At 33.7% G+C, this 15,831-nt stretch overlaps 1 protein-coding gene across 1 annotated transcript in view; it reads left to right on the top strand.

The window, feature by feature from the left end:
- CSMD1 (CUB and Sushi multiple domains 1) overlaps positions 1 to 15,831 on the top strand; it is a 1,016,474-nt gene that overhangs the window by 935,525 nt on the left and 65,118 nt on the right. Inside the window, exons 54-55 of the mRNA XM_009885090.1 lie at positions 3,733 to 3,927; positions 6,264 to 6,437. Coding sequence (XP_009883392.1) covers positions 3,733 to 3,927; positions 6,264 to 6,437 — 369 coding nt within the window. The remainder of the gene's footprint in view (positions 1 to 3,732; positions 3,928 to 6,263; positions 6,438 to 15,831) is intronic.

The following is a 15,831-nucleotide window of genomic DNA, read 5'->3' as shown; positions in this document are numbered from 1 at the left end:
TGTAATGGCATAACTTTATTGCTCTTTTCCATTACTCCTTTAAGATACTCATTCAGAGATTTAAATCAGTTCTTTCATTGGTTTATGCTAATTTGTCTAATATCAAACATTTTAAAGAACAGCTAATGTTACCTTTGCATAATCTGCATATTGCAGATTTCACTGTAGATATTTTGGGAAGTTATGGTGGGCTGAGCTATAACAGTGATGGTTCAGACATTGATTTTTATCAAGAAATTAATTAGAAAATAATTAGAAATATGTTTTTACAATGTGTAGTTATAGAACTATGAATCATAAGTAGTTCTGCAATAAAGCATCAGTTGTATTATAAATGCGAGAAGGAATTTGTTGATATAAACAGGCAAAGATTCACCACTGGCTCCTCAGACACATTGTGCAATTGCTGGAGGTTTTATCAGCTAGGACATTAACTAGGATGATTTTTTTGCCTCAGTCTTCTTTGCTGGCAAGGGCTCGAGCCAGACTGTGTAAGTCACAGAAGGCAGAGGTAGGGGCTGGGAGAATGAGGAATGGCCCACTGTAGGAGAAGACCAGGATACAGACCATCTAAGGAACCTGAAGGTGCTCAAGTCCATGGAATACATTTGCAGATCCGGAGGGAACTAGCAGATGAAGTTGCCAAGCCACCATCCATCATATTTGAGAAGTCATGGCAATCCAAAATTACAAAGAGTTATTCATTATGAAGAGTTAAAACTAAAGGCTGAACACATTGTTACACAAATTCTTGTTAGATTTTAGTTGTTGTAGTTGAAAAGATACTGTTGTGGTTTTTTTTTTTTTCATTGCCACTGTTCATATAGCGAACATTTTGCTTAATGAACATTTTGCTCATGTCTTGATTAGAAAATATACCTGGGTTTACAGAACAACTTTTTTTTTTCTTTTTTTTTTTATGGTAGGTATGTCTCATTATGAATTCCCTGCTTTTGAGTCTGTTCAGAATTATCAGTATATGGAGATTGTCACATCATGAAAATGCATAATCTTAATCATAATGTCAAATGATAATTATGTTTTCCGACCTATACTTCATGTAAAGCATTATTCATACATTTCTGTATAAAAAGTACCTGGAGAAAAGAAAGAACATCTTCATATCTGTGAGAAGTTGAAATCATCCCTTATAGTTTCACCTGTGTAAATGACAATTAAATAGTGCCCAGCCCAAAATTTGCAAGAGTCACACCATGAGAGGCAAATTGATGCACTCATTCATAAACCATGTGCAAAAATTCAAGCCTCTGTTAAAAGTCTTTTTTTGTTTGTTTCTTTAAGGATGGGGAAAATAATAAATCAAAATCAGTCCCTGTAAAATTAAAATATTTTAAGCAACAGTTTTAGTTGGTTACACCAACACAGTCTAGAATTATGTTCTGTACTCAGTTACATCTTCAGTTAGAAAGTATACAATCATGTATCAGAATCTGACAGGTTTTTTGTAAAGTGTGCTTGCAACAAGATTCTAAGTATTTATAGCTGAAGAAAGAATAAATTACATACTAACCTCATTATGGAGTGGAAACCTCTATGTGGCTTATTTACATATTCTGAAATAGCTGAGCCTCTTACCTCTAAAGTGTCTTAAGATATCCCCTATGGTTAAAACTAAAATTTTTACTGTTGGACTAAATAACAAACTTGCTTTCATCTTTGAAAGAACCAATAAAATTGTTTGAAAGGAAAAGTGATTAAAATGTTAAATTTGAGGGCTATTAAGTACCTATTTAGATTTTTTTTTTGTCTTCTCACAGACCTATATGATTTTCACTCCAAAGTGTTTAGCAAAGTGTTATAACATGCTTATTGTATTTAACAACAAATAAGAAAAAATGTTTCTTGGTTAATAATTCGTAATCTTTGAGTAGCTATGAAACACAGTTTAGTATCAGTATCAAATTAAAATAAATTAGGAAGTTGGAAGTCCTCCTTTAAACTGGGAAATTGTTTATAACTAGTCAGATTATTGTTATAAAGGCCAAAGTAAAGAACTATTAAGTTTCAAAGTGATTATACACTGGCAATACTACCTAAGATATACTGAAAAGAAAATCTAAGAAAATATTCTACAATTTCAACTCACATTAACCTTATAATCTGTCATTTGGAAGTTCTTCAGATAATTTTCCCTTTATGAATTCTTCCACATCTTCACAGATATGCTATAGCACCAGCTCTGTGTTTCCTAGATGCTAGAATTTACCATGGGTAAAGTAGCTACTGGAAAATGTAGCTGTATAATTCTAGCATTATCAAAGGTATTCTGAGAAGTAGTGGAAATCTAAATTTGTACAGGAATTTTTCTTCTATTACTTTTCCTGCATTTCAGTGATTGCCTGAACTAGTCCCTTTCATCACACATTCATAGTTGTGATAAAATCACTTTATACCTCTCAGACAGCGTAAAGGCTACAGAATATGTAATTATTTTTTGTCAGTTTTATTAGTCCTTTCCCTAGTAGAATGGTGTAAATTTATTATACCATAAACGAGAATCAAGCTCTTCTTTTTATTTCTTCAGTATAGTTTGGGGTTTTTACATACTTCTTCCTAATGCTTTTGTCTTACAGTAAACAGTGTGGTGAATTGAGTATATTGTATAAAAGACTAGAGGTAATGATTACTAAGTATATAAAATATTTAGAAAATTTGTCTTTTTTTCTTTTTTTAGTAACATATAAGGGAAACAAAAGAAGAAAAACTAAATTTCTGTTACATATTTTTTATTTGTTTGGTTTTCCTTGGAAAGTATAGCTTTTCTCAAGCATTGCTGGGGTAGTAGTTTTTTCTAAAATATTCTTTGGGATATAAACAGTCACTAATTCATTTAGACTTTTTCTCTATCAGGGAAATTCTGAACAACATGGAATAAGACACCATATTCATAAATATTTTCATAAAACTAGTCTAATCTCTACAGAGACATAGGCACATTAAGATAGAATTCATGACAATATCGTAAATATTGTAAATATTCTGTGTACTTTATCTTGAATTGCAGACCATCAATTTGAAACTAAAAAATGTTTAAATATGCTATATATGGTTGGTAGCTATATTAAGCCTTATGAAAAACTTAAACTACTATTCTTGTCTATTGGCAGTAACTGCATTCTCTTACCAAATCTTAAATACTAAAAGCAACAGAACTGAATTCACTCTAAAAATCTCTCTAAATGTTTTCTTTATTTTTTATGTCAAGTGTTCTAACCTGGAATGTGGAAATTTTCCTGAATACCCACAGTATACCATTTAATAGTAATTAGCATTTGGATGTGTGTTAGCTTTTATGGCAACCTGTTTTAAGAACTCGTTAGAGCTTTCCTAAAGTGAGTATCACAGATAGAAAAATGAAGCATCACTTGAGCATTTACAAATATTACATAGCATTATTTGCTTTCCCTTTTACATCCACTGTGGTCTGTGATGTGTTTTGTTTCTGCAATTTTTAAATAAATTGCATTAGAAAGCATAACAGTATATCATTGTTCCACTGCATCTCACTAGATGAAAATGTACTGCAAACTCCTGCTCAATTTGTAATACTCACTGTATGATGTTCACTATTTTCCCTGGAACTTATATTTCAAAAATGCTTATGGTATGCTCAATTTTACATTGCAAAACTTCTGCCAATAAGGCAAGACATATATTCTGTGAAGAAACTTAAGAGTAGAATGCTAATATTTAAGTGTCCTTTCTTCACAGCTGTAACTTGCCCCAGCATAGAGAGTCTGCTCTCAGAACACGTTGTCTGGAGACTGATTTCTGGGTCACTGAATGAGTATGGAGCTCAAGTCATGCTCAGCTGCAGTCCTGGATATTATTTATTAGGTCGAAGACTCATACAGTGCAGGACTAATGGAACCTGGAGTGTAGGCAATGAAAGGCCAAGTTGTAAGGGTAAGGAACATACTTGTTTACAGAATATCGTATGCTTTTTAATACATGTATTTTATTTTATAAATAAAGTTGTTGGGTTTTTTTAAAATATTTTTCTATCAATCTCCTGTAAGTAAGCAAATATGAAATTTTCATTACCGTGTTGAAATCAATTGTTTCAAACTTGTTATGTGTAAAGTACAATATATTTCATAGAAAAGTCAATGAAGTAGCATCAGAAGATCAATCTGGATGATGATTTATGTCTGACTATGGATTTATTCAACTAGATAGTGCATAAATATCAGCCCTGACTTTGAATGTTTAAAAATTTAGAGAACCTTGACATTCTCAGTGGGACCATACAGTTGTCAAGAGTGATAGTATCAGAGTCTTAATGAATCCCCCCAAAACTTCATTTCTTCCTTTACCAAGGTGTTACTTGCTTTGGTTGGAGGGGATATTTGGCACATCGGTTAATTCTGCTACCCTTAAAGCAGAAACTTTTACATGCTAAAAAAACTAGTTTCGTATTTGCTGCCTAGTATGCAGCTACTGTTCAGCTGCTGAGAATCTTTGAAAAGCCAGTTCTTGACCAACCCCTACAATTACAGAATTTTTATGTAAGTAGAAAATGAGGTGATCCTGATGGGATGCAGTTAACCATCAGCAAAGTATTAAGTAGATGCAGAAACCCAAGAAGTTGATGATTGATGTTACATCAGTTTTTTGCCCTCTGATAGAGGACTGATTAGGATTTAATTATGGCAAACTTCATCCCCCAAGAGATGTTCAGTAATAGATATAGATCATTAAGATCTATGATATGGATATAGATCATTAAGATCCAGAAATAGACTATACAGTATTTTGAGACCTCTACTGTTTACTTTTTGTCTGTCATTCAAATGCTAAGCGTTAGTTATATAAATATAGATTCTAGCTGTTTATATTTCTGAAGGAGCAGGAAAGCTAATTGAAACACTGATGATCAGGCATTTATATCATATTTATCAATATCTTCTTGTGAATAGTATGTCTAAAGGAATTGTGAAACATCAAATTAAGGGGGTTCTGGATTAAGACAGACCTAACCAGTAAATTTATTTTATTTGTTTGAGAATATGCTGAACAGCTGCCTAGCAACTTATGAGGTGGCTCGTTATTCATGTAGTTTAGTTATTTTTAACTGGAATAACTGTAATTAAAAATAATAAAACATTTGTAAGATATTTAGAACAATTCATTCTATTGCATTTTAGGAAGTTATTTTTCTTTTTTTAACACATGCATAAGTGTAATTAATATTTAACAGTAGAAGTTGCAATGTTACGCTACCCCACAAATTACATTAATGTGACTTGATTGTGGTTGAAAGGAGTCTCATCCACGTCCGGAAACCTTATGTGCATAAAAGACTCTGATCACATATATTCTGATGACGATGATGATTATTATTATTATTATGACTGAGTTAACTGCAGAGTGGTATGTACTTGATTTTTATCTACCCAATTCTTGTTGTTTTCTATAGTGAACCTTTTAAAATATAGAAAAATGGGACCTTGAGGTTTCAGATAGGAAGTTTAATTGTGTAACATACGTTTGAAAGTAAATCCATGACTTATGCTAACACATAATAAAATACAGTTAAAGCTCTTGAAGACATTGGTCTGCACCTTAAATTACAATATTATGGATATATTTTTCTAGAAACAAGAGACATTACAGAACAGTTTAAATTAGTTTGATGCATTCTTAAAAGGTAATTTTTCATGTAATAGCCTGTAATAGCTGTGGGTTGCAGCTGATGCTTACAGAAGGGTTCTGTGATAATGAGACAAGTCTAGCCTTAAGAAAAAACAGAAGATTTATATTTTTAGCTAGTAGACTACCATATATGTTATATGATTATGAATAGTAGTAGGGAATAAGAAAAAAAGGCAGTTCATAAAAATTCAGAGTACTACATGTTAAAAAAAAAAATCTTTAAAGAGATGTAACACTTAAAATGGCTGGAGAAAATATATTTGAGGAGTGACCACGAGTATGTACACATGGAATATAACTGCATCCTTCCCAGACATTCATATAATTCTCTTGTTTCAGAGCTGGAAATAGAGATTGTGTTTAAGCTGCTGTCAAGATATGAAGATATCCTAATGAATTTTCAGACTTAGAACATGTGTTGCTAAATCAAGCATAATTTTAAGCTCTTACTGTGGAATACAACTCATATTTATTCCTATTACATTTATTTTTTAAGAGAATGTGAGGTGGTATATTGTCTCCCACTTTAAGAAATTATGAAAAATATTTTCATATTTGATTTTTTTGTTTCTTTTGTTTTTCCCTAGTTATCTCCTGTGGTGGCCTTCCATCTCCACCAAATGGAAATAAGATTGGAACCTTAACAGTGTATGGAGCTACTGCAATTTTCACCTGTAACACAGGATACACATTAGTTGGTTCTCACGTGAGGGAATGCCTGGCAAATGGTCTCTGGAGTGGTACTGAAACCCAATGCCTAGGTAAAAAAAAAATCTGTTTTTTCTTATGTTTTTTTTTTGATCAAACACAGTATCAAGTACTGGAATTCAGCTTTTATCAAGTAATAACATTTTAAAGTCAATGAAAAATAAAGATGTCTTAAATACAGAAATATTGTGTACCACATATGATTTTATACTACTCTACTAGCATATAACTTTTTATTAGAAATTAAATGGTATTTGGTGTTGTTAGGATTCATTTTGGACCAGGAGGGTTTTTTTAAGTGACGCAATTGATTGCCCACATTTACAGTACTTTGATTTGCTTTGTGGAGTAGTCACAGGGTGTGGGATGAACTAAGCTGGAAGATGAGTGTCAGTTCAGGAGTACTCCAATAAGCTTTCAGCATATTCAGCATTCAGTTAAGAGAAGTAGAGAAGAGACAGCACAAAGTAAAGCAAAACCAACACCCTTCCAAACTCTGAGATCCTTTTAGCAGAACACATAGTATTCCATGCTTTTCTAGTACATTTTAAATAAAACAGTTTGACCACCTGTCATATGCAAGAATTTTATCATTTTACAGAGGAAATAATTAATTAATTTTAAAAACCTCCAAATCCAACTAGAGTAACTAAGATTTTGTTATCCAGAATAGTCTATATTCCCGTTTTTTACAGCAATGAATTAGTAAAAGCATTGTTTTATAAGGGAATGACAGTAGCTGTAACATGAATTGTCAGAAATTATTCTCTATCCAGAACTCACTTCTTGTAAAATTTTCAGGTAGGCTAGAGCAATGTTTGACTAATTAGATGCATGTCTAACAGTAACATTTGACTTGAAGCTTTTAAATAAATTATGCAGATTCATTTCTAAATTATAAAATCCTTTGTCCTCCCACTCTGTGGAAATATTAAGGTTTTAAAAAGTATATTAACATGAAAATTTAGCATGTGAAAAATAAAATGTCGGTTATCTTCCTCTGACCTTGATATCTTCAAAACATCCCATTAAAAGAATGTGGATGGTTGTGTTTTGCAGTATGTCATGAAGGACAACACACTTTAGTTCTATCTGAAGAAATGAATTCAAATTAAAACTGAAAAAAACCCCTTTTTCTAGGCCTCACTTCTTCAAACCTTCATGCTGCCTGAAGAATCCCTGATGCTGTCAATTCCATGAACCAAGTCAAAATAAACCTGACATCTACATTTACAATGAGTCAGTGTCAATATGGATCTGTGAGAAGAACTGATAACAAAAGGTTGCTGAGCATTCTTAGACACCTGGATCCATTCTTAGCTTTCTAAATATCAACAGTGTTACTGGTTTTCTGTGTTCAGATAGACATACATATGACCTTTGGGATATCAGGATGCTGGTGCTCATTACCTTGTAGATGTAAATGATAAATAGGTAGTTTATGCTGGTTTTCCTTAAATTTCTAAGCAAAGTTACTTCATAGTACCATCATAAGAGGTATTTGCAGTTATTGAGCTCTGAGTTCATCCTCACACCAAGACGCAAAATTAAAAAAAAATGGCTACAATTCCGCTGAGAAAAACACAGAAAATAAGAGCTGCATTTTAAAACACAACATTCCTCTGGTAGAATATTACATTGAAAGAAAAGAACGCCTGCATCATAATAACCAGATGCGATGGTACCACATACCAACTCAATCATTTCATCAAAAAACACCATTTTCAAGTACTATAAATTTCATCCTAGCAGGTTATTAAGAAAAAGGAATTGCAAGTATCATTAGATAGGCATGAGTTGTAACAGAGTACTAGTGACAACATCCTGCATTTCTGGGGATCTTTAATGCCTGAAAATACTTTTAGAGAAAATATTTTTAAACGGGTTGCAAGCCACAAGACAGTAATGCACTAACAGACAAAAGCATAACAATCTAACCTTGACAAAACAGAATGTGGAGTTATAAGCTGCATATTAACTCCATTCTTTGTCAGTACAGAACAGACAATTTGATGGGGTATAGGTGAAATACAGAAATGTAGGAGTCTTAGAGAGAGGGATAAAATCTCAGTCTTTGTGTCCTACTTGCTGGATTGATTGTCTTTTCTTCTTTTAATTCAGCTACTAGGCTGCAGCAGCAAAGAAAATGAAGACAGAATCTTTTCAGGAAAAAAAATAGCATGAGAGCATGTAATTCAGATCTGAATTAAGATTTTATAACCTTTGATCATGTATTCACAGAATCACAGAATCACAGAATGGCCAGGGTTCGAAGGGACCTCTGGAGATCATCTAGTCCAATCAGTTCCTGATTGATTCCTTCATTTTGCAACAGTAATTTTTGCAGTACAATTTTTGTGAAGACAGTTTTACAGTATGTCATCTCTTAAGATACGGAGTGGTCAGAAGTGGTGACCATTGTCTCATAGAGCTAAACTAGCTTGTAAATGGCAGTTCATTGTTAGTGAGTTCCCAACGAGATGTAGTTGTTTCTGGCAAATTTTGTGAAAAGAAAAAACACGTCTCTGGTTCGACATATTTTCAATTCCATACACTTTATTTTTCAATTTAAAATACACTGTATGAAGAATGATGTCATCTTGATGTAGAAGATAATGACATAAATGGGGTGTATTTTTGTTACTATTGCTTTTGACACTTAGAGCAGTAAAGGAGTAAACTAAATCTTTTTTTTTTAACCTAGGAAAAAGAATTCCACTGATGTGCTGGTTAGGGGAATGCTATGCTTCAGCATTACCTTTTCACATACATAAGTTCATCAGTTCCACAACAGAACTGTATGAGGTTTGTATGTGAAGATACATCAGCTTCCTGATGGTGTCAGGCTATCCCTGGACTGAAGCTGACCAACAAGATGCAACTGTGAAGATCCAACAGCCCCAAATTTGCATGTGTAGGAGTATTTTCCTCAGCCCCTTCTTCTGTTGCAAACACGCAAGCTATATTGTAAAAAAAGAGCTATTGCCCCTCAGTTTTTTGCAGTGTGTTACACCATTCATTGCCAGTGTAGTGCCTGACACCTCTATATAATAATTTCAAGCATAAAGATATGTGTTAGAATTCATTTTAACTAACCTGAACTACCACTTCATCATCTGATCAATAATAATAGTATTTAGTACTTATGTACTGCTTTTCTTTTTTTGAAAGGCTATACAAACAGGATAATTTGGCTGCCAACATATACAAACTAAATAATATACAAATCTCAATGGATTCTGTTTGTATTATAAATAACTCTTGCCTAAGAAAGGCTGGAAAAGATACTTTTTTTTCTATTCTTACTACTGAGAAATATATTTTACCACTGAACACCCCAGAAGATTAACTGTCTACAATAGCTGTAAATTTAGATTCAAATAGTGTTTTTTTTTGAAGGAGAAGAACTGATCCGTACAGGACTTCCATAGTGAACAATATCAGTTTATTCTTGAAGTCATTTGAAAAACTACACACAGTGAAACTTGTAACTCTTCAGGAAAATGCTAATAAGTTTACTAGTTCTCATAGTTAGGAAAGACTGTCTCTATATACAGTTGGAATTTCATTTATATCAATTCATCCTTTTCTTCTCCAGGAGTGATTTGCTGTTGGATTTTATCTGTTTCAGTTTGTTGCAAACCTGCATTGAAATTGGTATCCATTGCTATTATCTTATCCCCATGGCCACAGCTAACAACTTTTTTTTCCACCTGACTATCTGCATTTTAAATGATTTCTACAGATCTATTCTCACTGGTAATGAACAGGAACTATTACTGCAGTAAGAGCAATGCTCGTCTTACGATACTTCGCAATTCTTTTCTAAAAAAAATTGATGGACTTTGGTTTCTAGTTGATGTATTAGATTGATTGCATTGTTGAATGCAGCCCTATGCTTAGAACAGTTAAATGCATGGATCTACCTCACTGGACAGAAAAGATCACATTTAGATCTGGAAGGTCGTTAATCACTATTTAGTCTTTGCTATTTCAAAATCAGACAAGCTCTATAGTGCCAAAAAATACTGCACAGCTCTGATTGTGAAAGTCTAAATTTGAGTTATCACACGAAAGCTTCAGAAGGTTATATTTCTGCTACTAAACCTCTTTCTGCCTCTGTACATTCTCTCACATAAGGAATATTCACACCATGTACTTTAGGCACCTAATTTAGATGCAATTTAGAGTACAATCTAAGATCCTAAATTCCCAACAAGGTCAATGGAACTATGCAGGCTCCTCCAGAGAGCAATTCAGGAAAGGTAAATTCTTAAATTTTAAAGCTAGATTATGTGAATGCTGCCAGTTGTGTATTCCTAAATTTCAAGGACAGCATGCACCAAATTTATTTCAGAGGTGCCTTTAGGACTTACCTGAAGCCTGTGAAAATCAGGAAGCAAACACCCAGGGAGCTCTGAATGCGCCTTTCCATTTCAAAGGAATGATAATGAGATGCTTTTTACCTATACTGTGCCTGCACAAATGTAATTCAGGACAGCTATAGATGAAAATAGGTATCACTTTATGTTACCCACTGGTCTGTGTAGAATCAATTTATGATTTGAGGCTAGCTGAGTACACTAATTTCTGTATATCAGGAAAGGGTTTGTCAAATCCTTATTATTTGTCTCAAAAGAAAGCTAAAACCAATGACTGTAGTTGATGAGTCCAAGGCTAAATAAGAGACTTAAGTCTTCAGGTAATTAGTATTATATGTATTTTTTCTTAATTATACAAAGATAAATTTGAATTGTTAGGCAAGATTTTTTTTCAATTTAACTCAATTACTCACACTGCGGGTATGTCATATCTCTTCATTCATATCTCTTCCCTTCTTTTCCTTCCAAAAATAATTGCACGTATAAGTCACAAAACATATGTTTGTTTGCATAGTTTCTATGTGTGACTGACCACACATACATATAGGGCATGGATCAAATTGGAAGCATTTAAGACTTTGCTTAACTCCATCCCTGTTGTATCGGTGGCATTTAATCATGGACAAAAGTGTTTTCCTGAACAGATATTTTTTCCTGACTTTTTATGACTTTCAGGTGCAAAACTATACATAAACAAGTCAAGGACTTTAAAATCTAAACTTAAATATAATCTACTCCATTTCATTTTCATTAATTTTTAGCATTTTTTTTTCCCCAAAAAGTAAGATTTCCATATCTTACATAATTCTATAATATACATAATTCTATACATTTGTTAGTGTGGAAAAATGCTGCTGCTGACTGCTTATGTAAAAATATCTGATCCTGTAATCGATAACTCACAGGTAAACTGCAGTATGATATTGTGATATTGGCTTATATTTCAAATTCTTATTAAAATAAAATAGAATTATTTGTGTCTTCCTTTCCAGGTGTTATAGAGTAAAACTACTGAACCAACCTTGAGCCATGTGAACAATTTCCTTAATTCTTGAGAGTGTATTTTGTTAAAAAATCCACTAGCAGCCTCTTTAATATTCTTTTAATCTAATTTACTTGATGGGAAAATTGCATGCATTTTGTGTTATTGCAGTGCTCTTTCAGTTCTTGAGTTATTGGAATATTTAATCTAAATGAGTCAAAACTCCCAGAAAAAGTAATTAAATCCACTAGCTGGAATGATCTGTAAATGAAATGACTCACATAATAAGTCCAGCAACTTGTTAAATCCCCGTTTAAGAGAAAGTGCGTAATATTTTGTATTTTGCATTATGTCAGTTGGGACATCTCAGCTATCTTTCTTGTTTAAATTTCCTGTGGTTTCCTGTGTTTGGCTTGAGTGCAGCAACTTCTTTTCAATTCTTCCCTATTTAGGTCTAGAAAAAAATTAAAAAATCAAATTTATTCCATTCTGTTTTGTATAAATACAGCTTTTCTCTTCCAATTTTACATCTGTTTCATAGATTTCCTTTCTGCAAATCTGCAATTGTCCCAATTACCTGAATGACAATTTTCAGAATTTCCCAATTCCTGAATATTTAGGGTCATGCAGGATTGTTTTCTTTAGGAGAAGAAATTGTCATTAAAACTGACCTATACCTCTGCACTAGTACGTGTTTCATCTAGGACATAGATTATCCAAACCATGAATTTTTTACTCATAGTAGTACAGTTGTGGGGAAGAGACAATGCAGCAGTTGAGGGAATCAATTAAAGAACTAGTTAAATAAACTGATCTAACATCTGTGATTTTACTGGATAAGTCTGAGGTGGTGGCATATGTCCTTGTGAGGCCACTTCCTACCATTCTTGAAAGGTGGGAACAAGTGCAATTACTGAAAAAAAATCCCAAGTATAACATCAGATTTCCAAAGAAGGCAAGAAGATAGCTATTTCACCTCAGTCCCTGGAAAAAAATTAGAGAAGAACTAAGTTCATTTCCAGGAACAGGGAAAACAAGAAAATAGTTTGGAACAGACAGGATGGAACAATCAAAAGCAAACCTTAATAATCTTACTGCCTTTTCCGGTGACTGTCTCATTAGATGTAGGTTTCAGTTGATTTAAACAGTAGATTTCTTTCACTTTGTGTTGTAGTAACGCTTTTAGTATCCTATAGTATCCTTGTAGCCAAATTGAGAAGACAGGAACTGAATGGGGGGAATACAAAATGGGTGGAAAACTAGTTGAACCACCAAACTCTGAGGGGAAGTGTTTCATGATTCAATGTATGACTAGTAGCCTGTGGGTACTGAGGATGAATACTGAGGCAAATATCATCCAGCCTCTGTCAGTGACTTGGATAACAGGTTGGGGTTCAGCCTCAGCAAGTTTGAGGATGACACCAAATGATGGGAGAAGAATTTATAAGCTGGATTGCAGTACCACTGGACAAAGAGACCTTGAGAGTCTGGAGGAGTAGGCCAAGAGGAAGCTCATAAAGTTCAACAAAGACAAATGCAGAATCCTGCACTTTTCCTAGAATACTGTCATTTATGAGTACTGGGTAGAAAGAAGCTTTACAGAAAGCAACCCAGGTGACCTAGTGAAGAGGTCGAAAAGGAGTTAAAAGAGTGGCCTTGCAGTAAAGAATATCACAGAGTGGACTGTATGGGCAGTAGTGTAGTCAGCGGGTCACGGTTGTTATTTCCTCTTCAGCCCTTCTGCGGAAAACTGCGTGTAGTTTTTGTGTCCTCCACCATACAAGAGAGATACTGGAAACTGGACCAAGTCTGGGGGAAGGGCCCATTAAGGGGCTAGGGACTGGAACGTGTAATAGACATGGAGAGACTGAGGGAGGCTGGAAGAGAGAAAATGCTAAGGGGGATCGTATTACTAAGTACTGAGAACAATGAATTATTCCATGAGACATTTCAAGGAGAAAAATATGCTTTCAATGTCCTTGTTACTCTCTATTGCCTTACTCCCTGTGAGGGCAAGAGTACCTGTGTAAGAAGTTGGGTGTGAAAAGCTTACATTCATACTTTCTTTCACAAATTTACAGAACAGTATCACAATATCTCCTTAAAGACATCAGCAATCCTACAATTAAGATTATTATAATAATCCTATATGTATGAAAACGAATAATAAAATAATCAAGTAGCATGTGCTTTGCCCTTCTAGGGTTTTAGAAGAGCTATCAAGTGCAAATGAAATATACTGTCTAGCATTATTAAAGGGTCTGTAATAGAAAGGAGGTTCAATCCCAAAGAAGCTAAGTGACAAACAAGCTTGCTGTTGATGGATACAGCCTGTGTGAAACACAACATCACACATGCACCCATTCCATTGTCATGAGCCTCAGATCCCTGTCCTCACATGTCGAAATGAGAACTTAGCATAGTTTCAGATGAAATTATTGCCAGGGGCAATTAATCAGTGTCACCAAAAAAATGAACTTTTTTCTCCTCTGTGATCAGTAAAGAGAAATAGTTTCCTGCTCAGCAACTCTGTTTTAAAGCAGAAGGAAGAATCTAGAGAGAATAATATCATTACTTAGCTTCCTTAGTGCCAAGAGTGCTATAACCCTGGAGTAACATGTTCTGTATTGTTTAACAGCAGCTGATATAACTAAGGAGGAAACACTGCTGGTAGACATTCCTTCCTTTTCATGCCTCCATACAGCTGGAGAAGGCATCTGTTTTGAAGTTTACAGATCAAATTGGAAAGCAATATAAAGAAGAGGTTATTATAATTTTGACATGAATATGAGTTTATAAGCACAGAAAACACATTAAATATGTCAGTTTAGCTAAGAATCAGATGAAGATAACATAAAGGTGATTATGATTTGGAAAGAGTAAACACAAATAAACTTTTTGCCATTCATTACTAAAAACTATTAATAAATAAACATTAATTTAATTGTAGAAACTGTAGCTTTATGTTGGGAAATACTTGAACATAACAAGAAATACTAATTTGTAGATTATTCTTTTTTCAAGAAGTCTGCTTTCTATGTTGCAGGCTTTAAATTAGACTGGAGAAAATTTCTATTAAATATAAATAGAAGTAGGGGCCTAAATAGCATTGTAAATGAACTAATATAGCTAAGTGGAACATATATTCATAACTGAAATAACTCAGTTTTTCTTCTCCTGAAGGCAGTAGCCTGTCATCCTGCAGAAATGATTTATTGTTTTATTGTTGTTTTTTTTTTTTTTTTAAATGAGGGTTTTTTTTCATTTCCTTTTTAAATTTGATTAGTTTTAGGATCTGTCTACTAATGTCTGAAGACCTGCTAGTAAGAAATAAATTCTTTGTTGGATATGTATAATAACAAGGGCTATGTTTGTTCTAATCAAATAACAATGCCAGGACATGAAAATGAGTACGAAACTCGATCAACTCTCCTAAATTATTAGAACAGTGCGTAGGCATGTTTTTTGCTATGGTTCTCAAAGACAGTTTCCAAGTACGGTTCAAATTAGCTTAAACCAGTACTGATCCTGGTAGGCAGCTTGCTATCAGCTGTGCTGGTCCGGAAGGGAAGAGATTTTCATTTTATAGTTGTAGACCGCTCTGTGTTGGTTGGCCTCCTTCAGAGAATGGTCCCAACCATGTTTAATTTATTAGTAGAGATCTACTTACAAAGTCCGAAGCAAATCATTAATAACAGAAACCAGAACTCTATGATGAAATAGTAGTATGGATTTGTGAGTTAAATACCTTTTAATTCACAATTATCTGAGGAAAAAGGCAACCTTACTAAGGCAAAAGGGGAAAAAATATCCATGTTGAAATTGTCAGTTTTCTAGCAATTAAACTGAATAATTTCCAATTTCAGAATTTGTGATTTACATTTTCCAGACATTCTTCTGACAAATGTGTAATTTCTGCAACAGAATCTGCAGAAACTATATATATGAAAATTAAAACTATTTGAATATCACTTCACCTAAAAAAGTAGGAATATCACCTGTAGTTTTTACACCTCAGAACTTGTTTTGTACAGTGCGGTATTTGACTCTAATATATTGTTTATTGAAAGCAAGGATGAAATT

Source organism: Charadrius vociferus, unplaced genomic scaffold (assembly GCF_000708025.1).
Source record: "Charadrius vociferus isolate BGI_N301 unplaced genomic scaffold, ASM70802v2 scaffold345, whole genome shotgun sequence".
NCBI lineage: Eukaryota > Metazoa > Chordata > Aves > Charadriiformes > Charadriidae > Charadrius > Charadrius vociferus.
The sequence above is the reverse complement of the archived record's forward strand: the minus strand, read 5'-3'. Positions and strand labels throughout refer to the sequence as shown.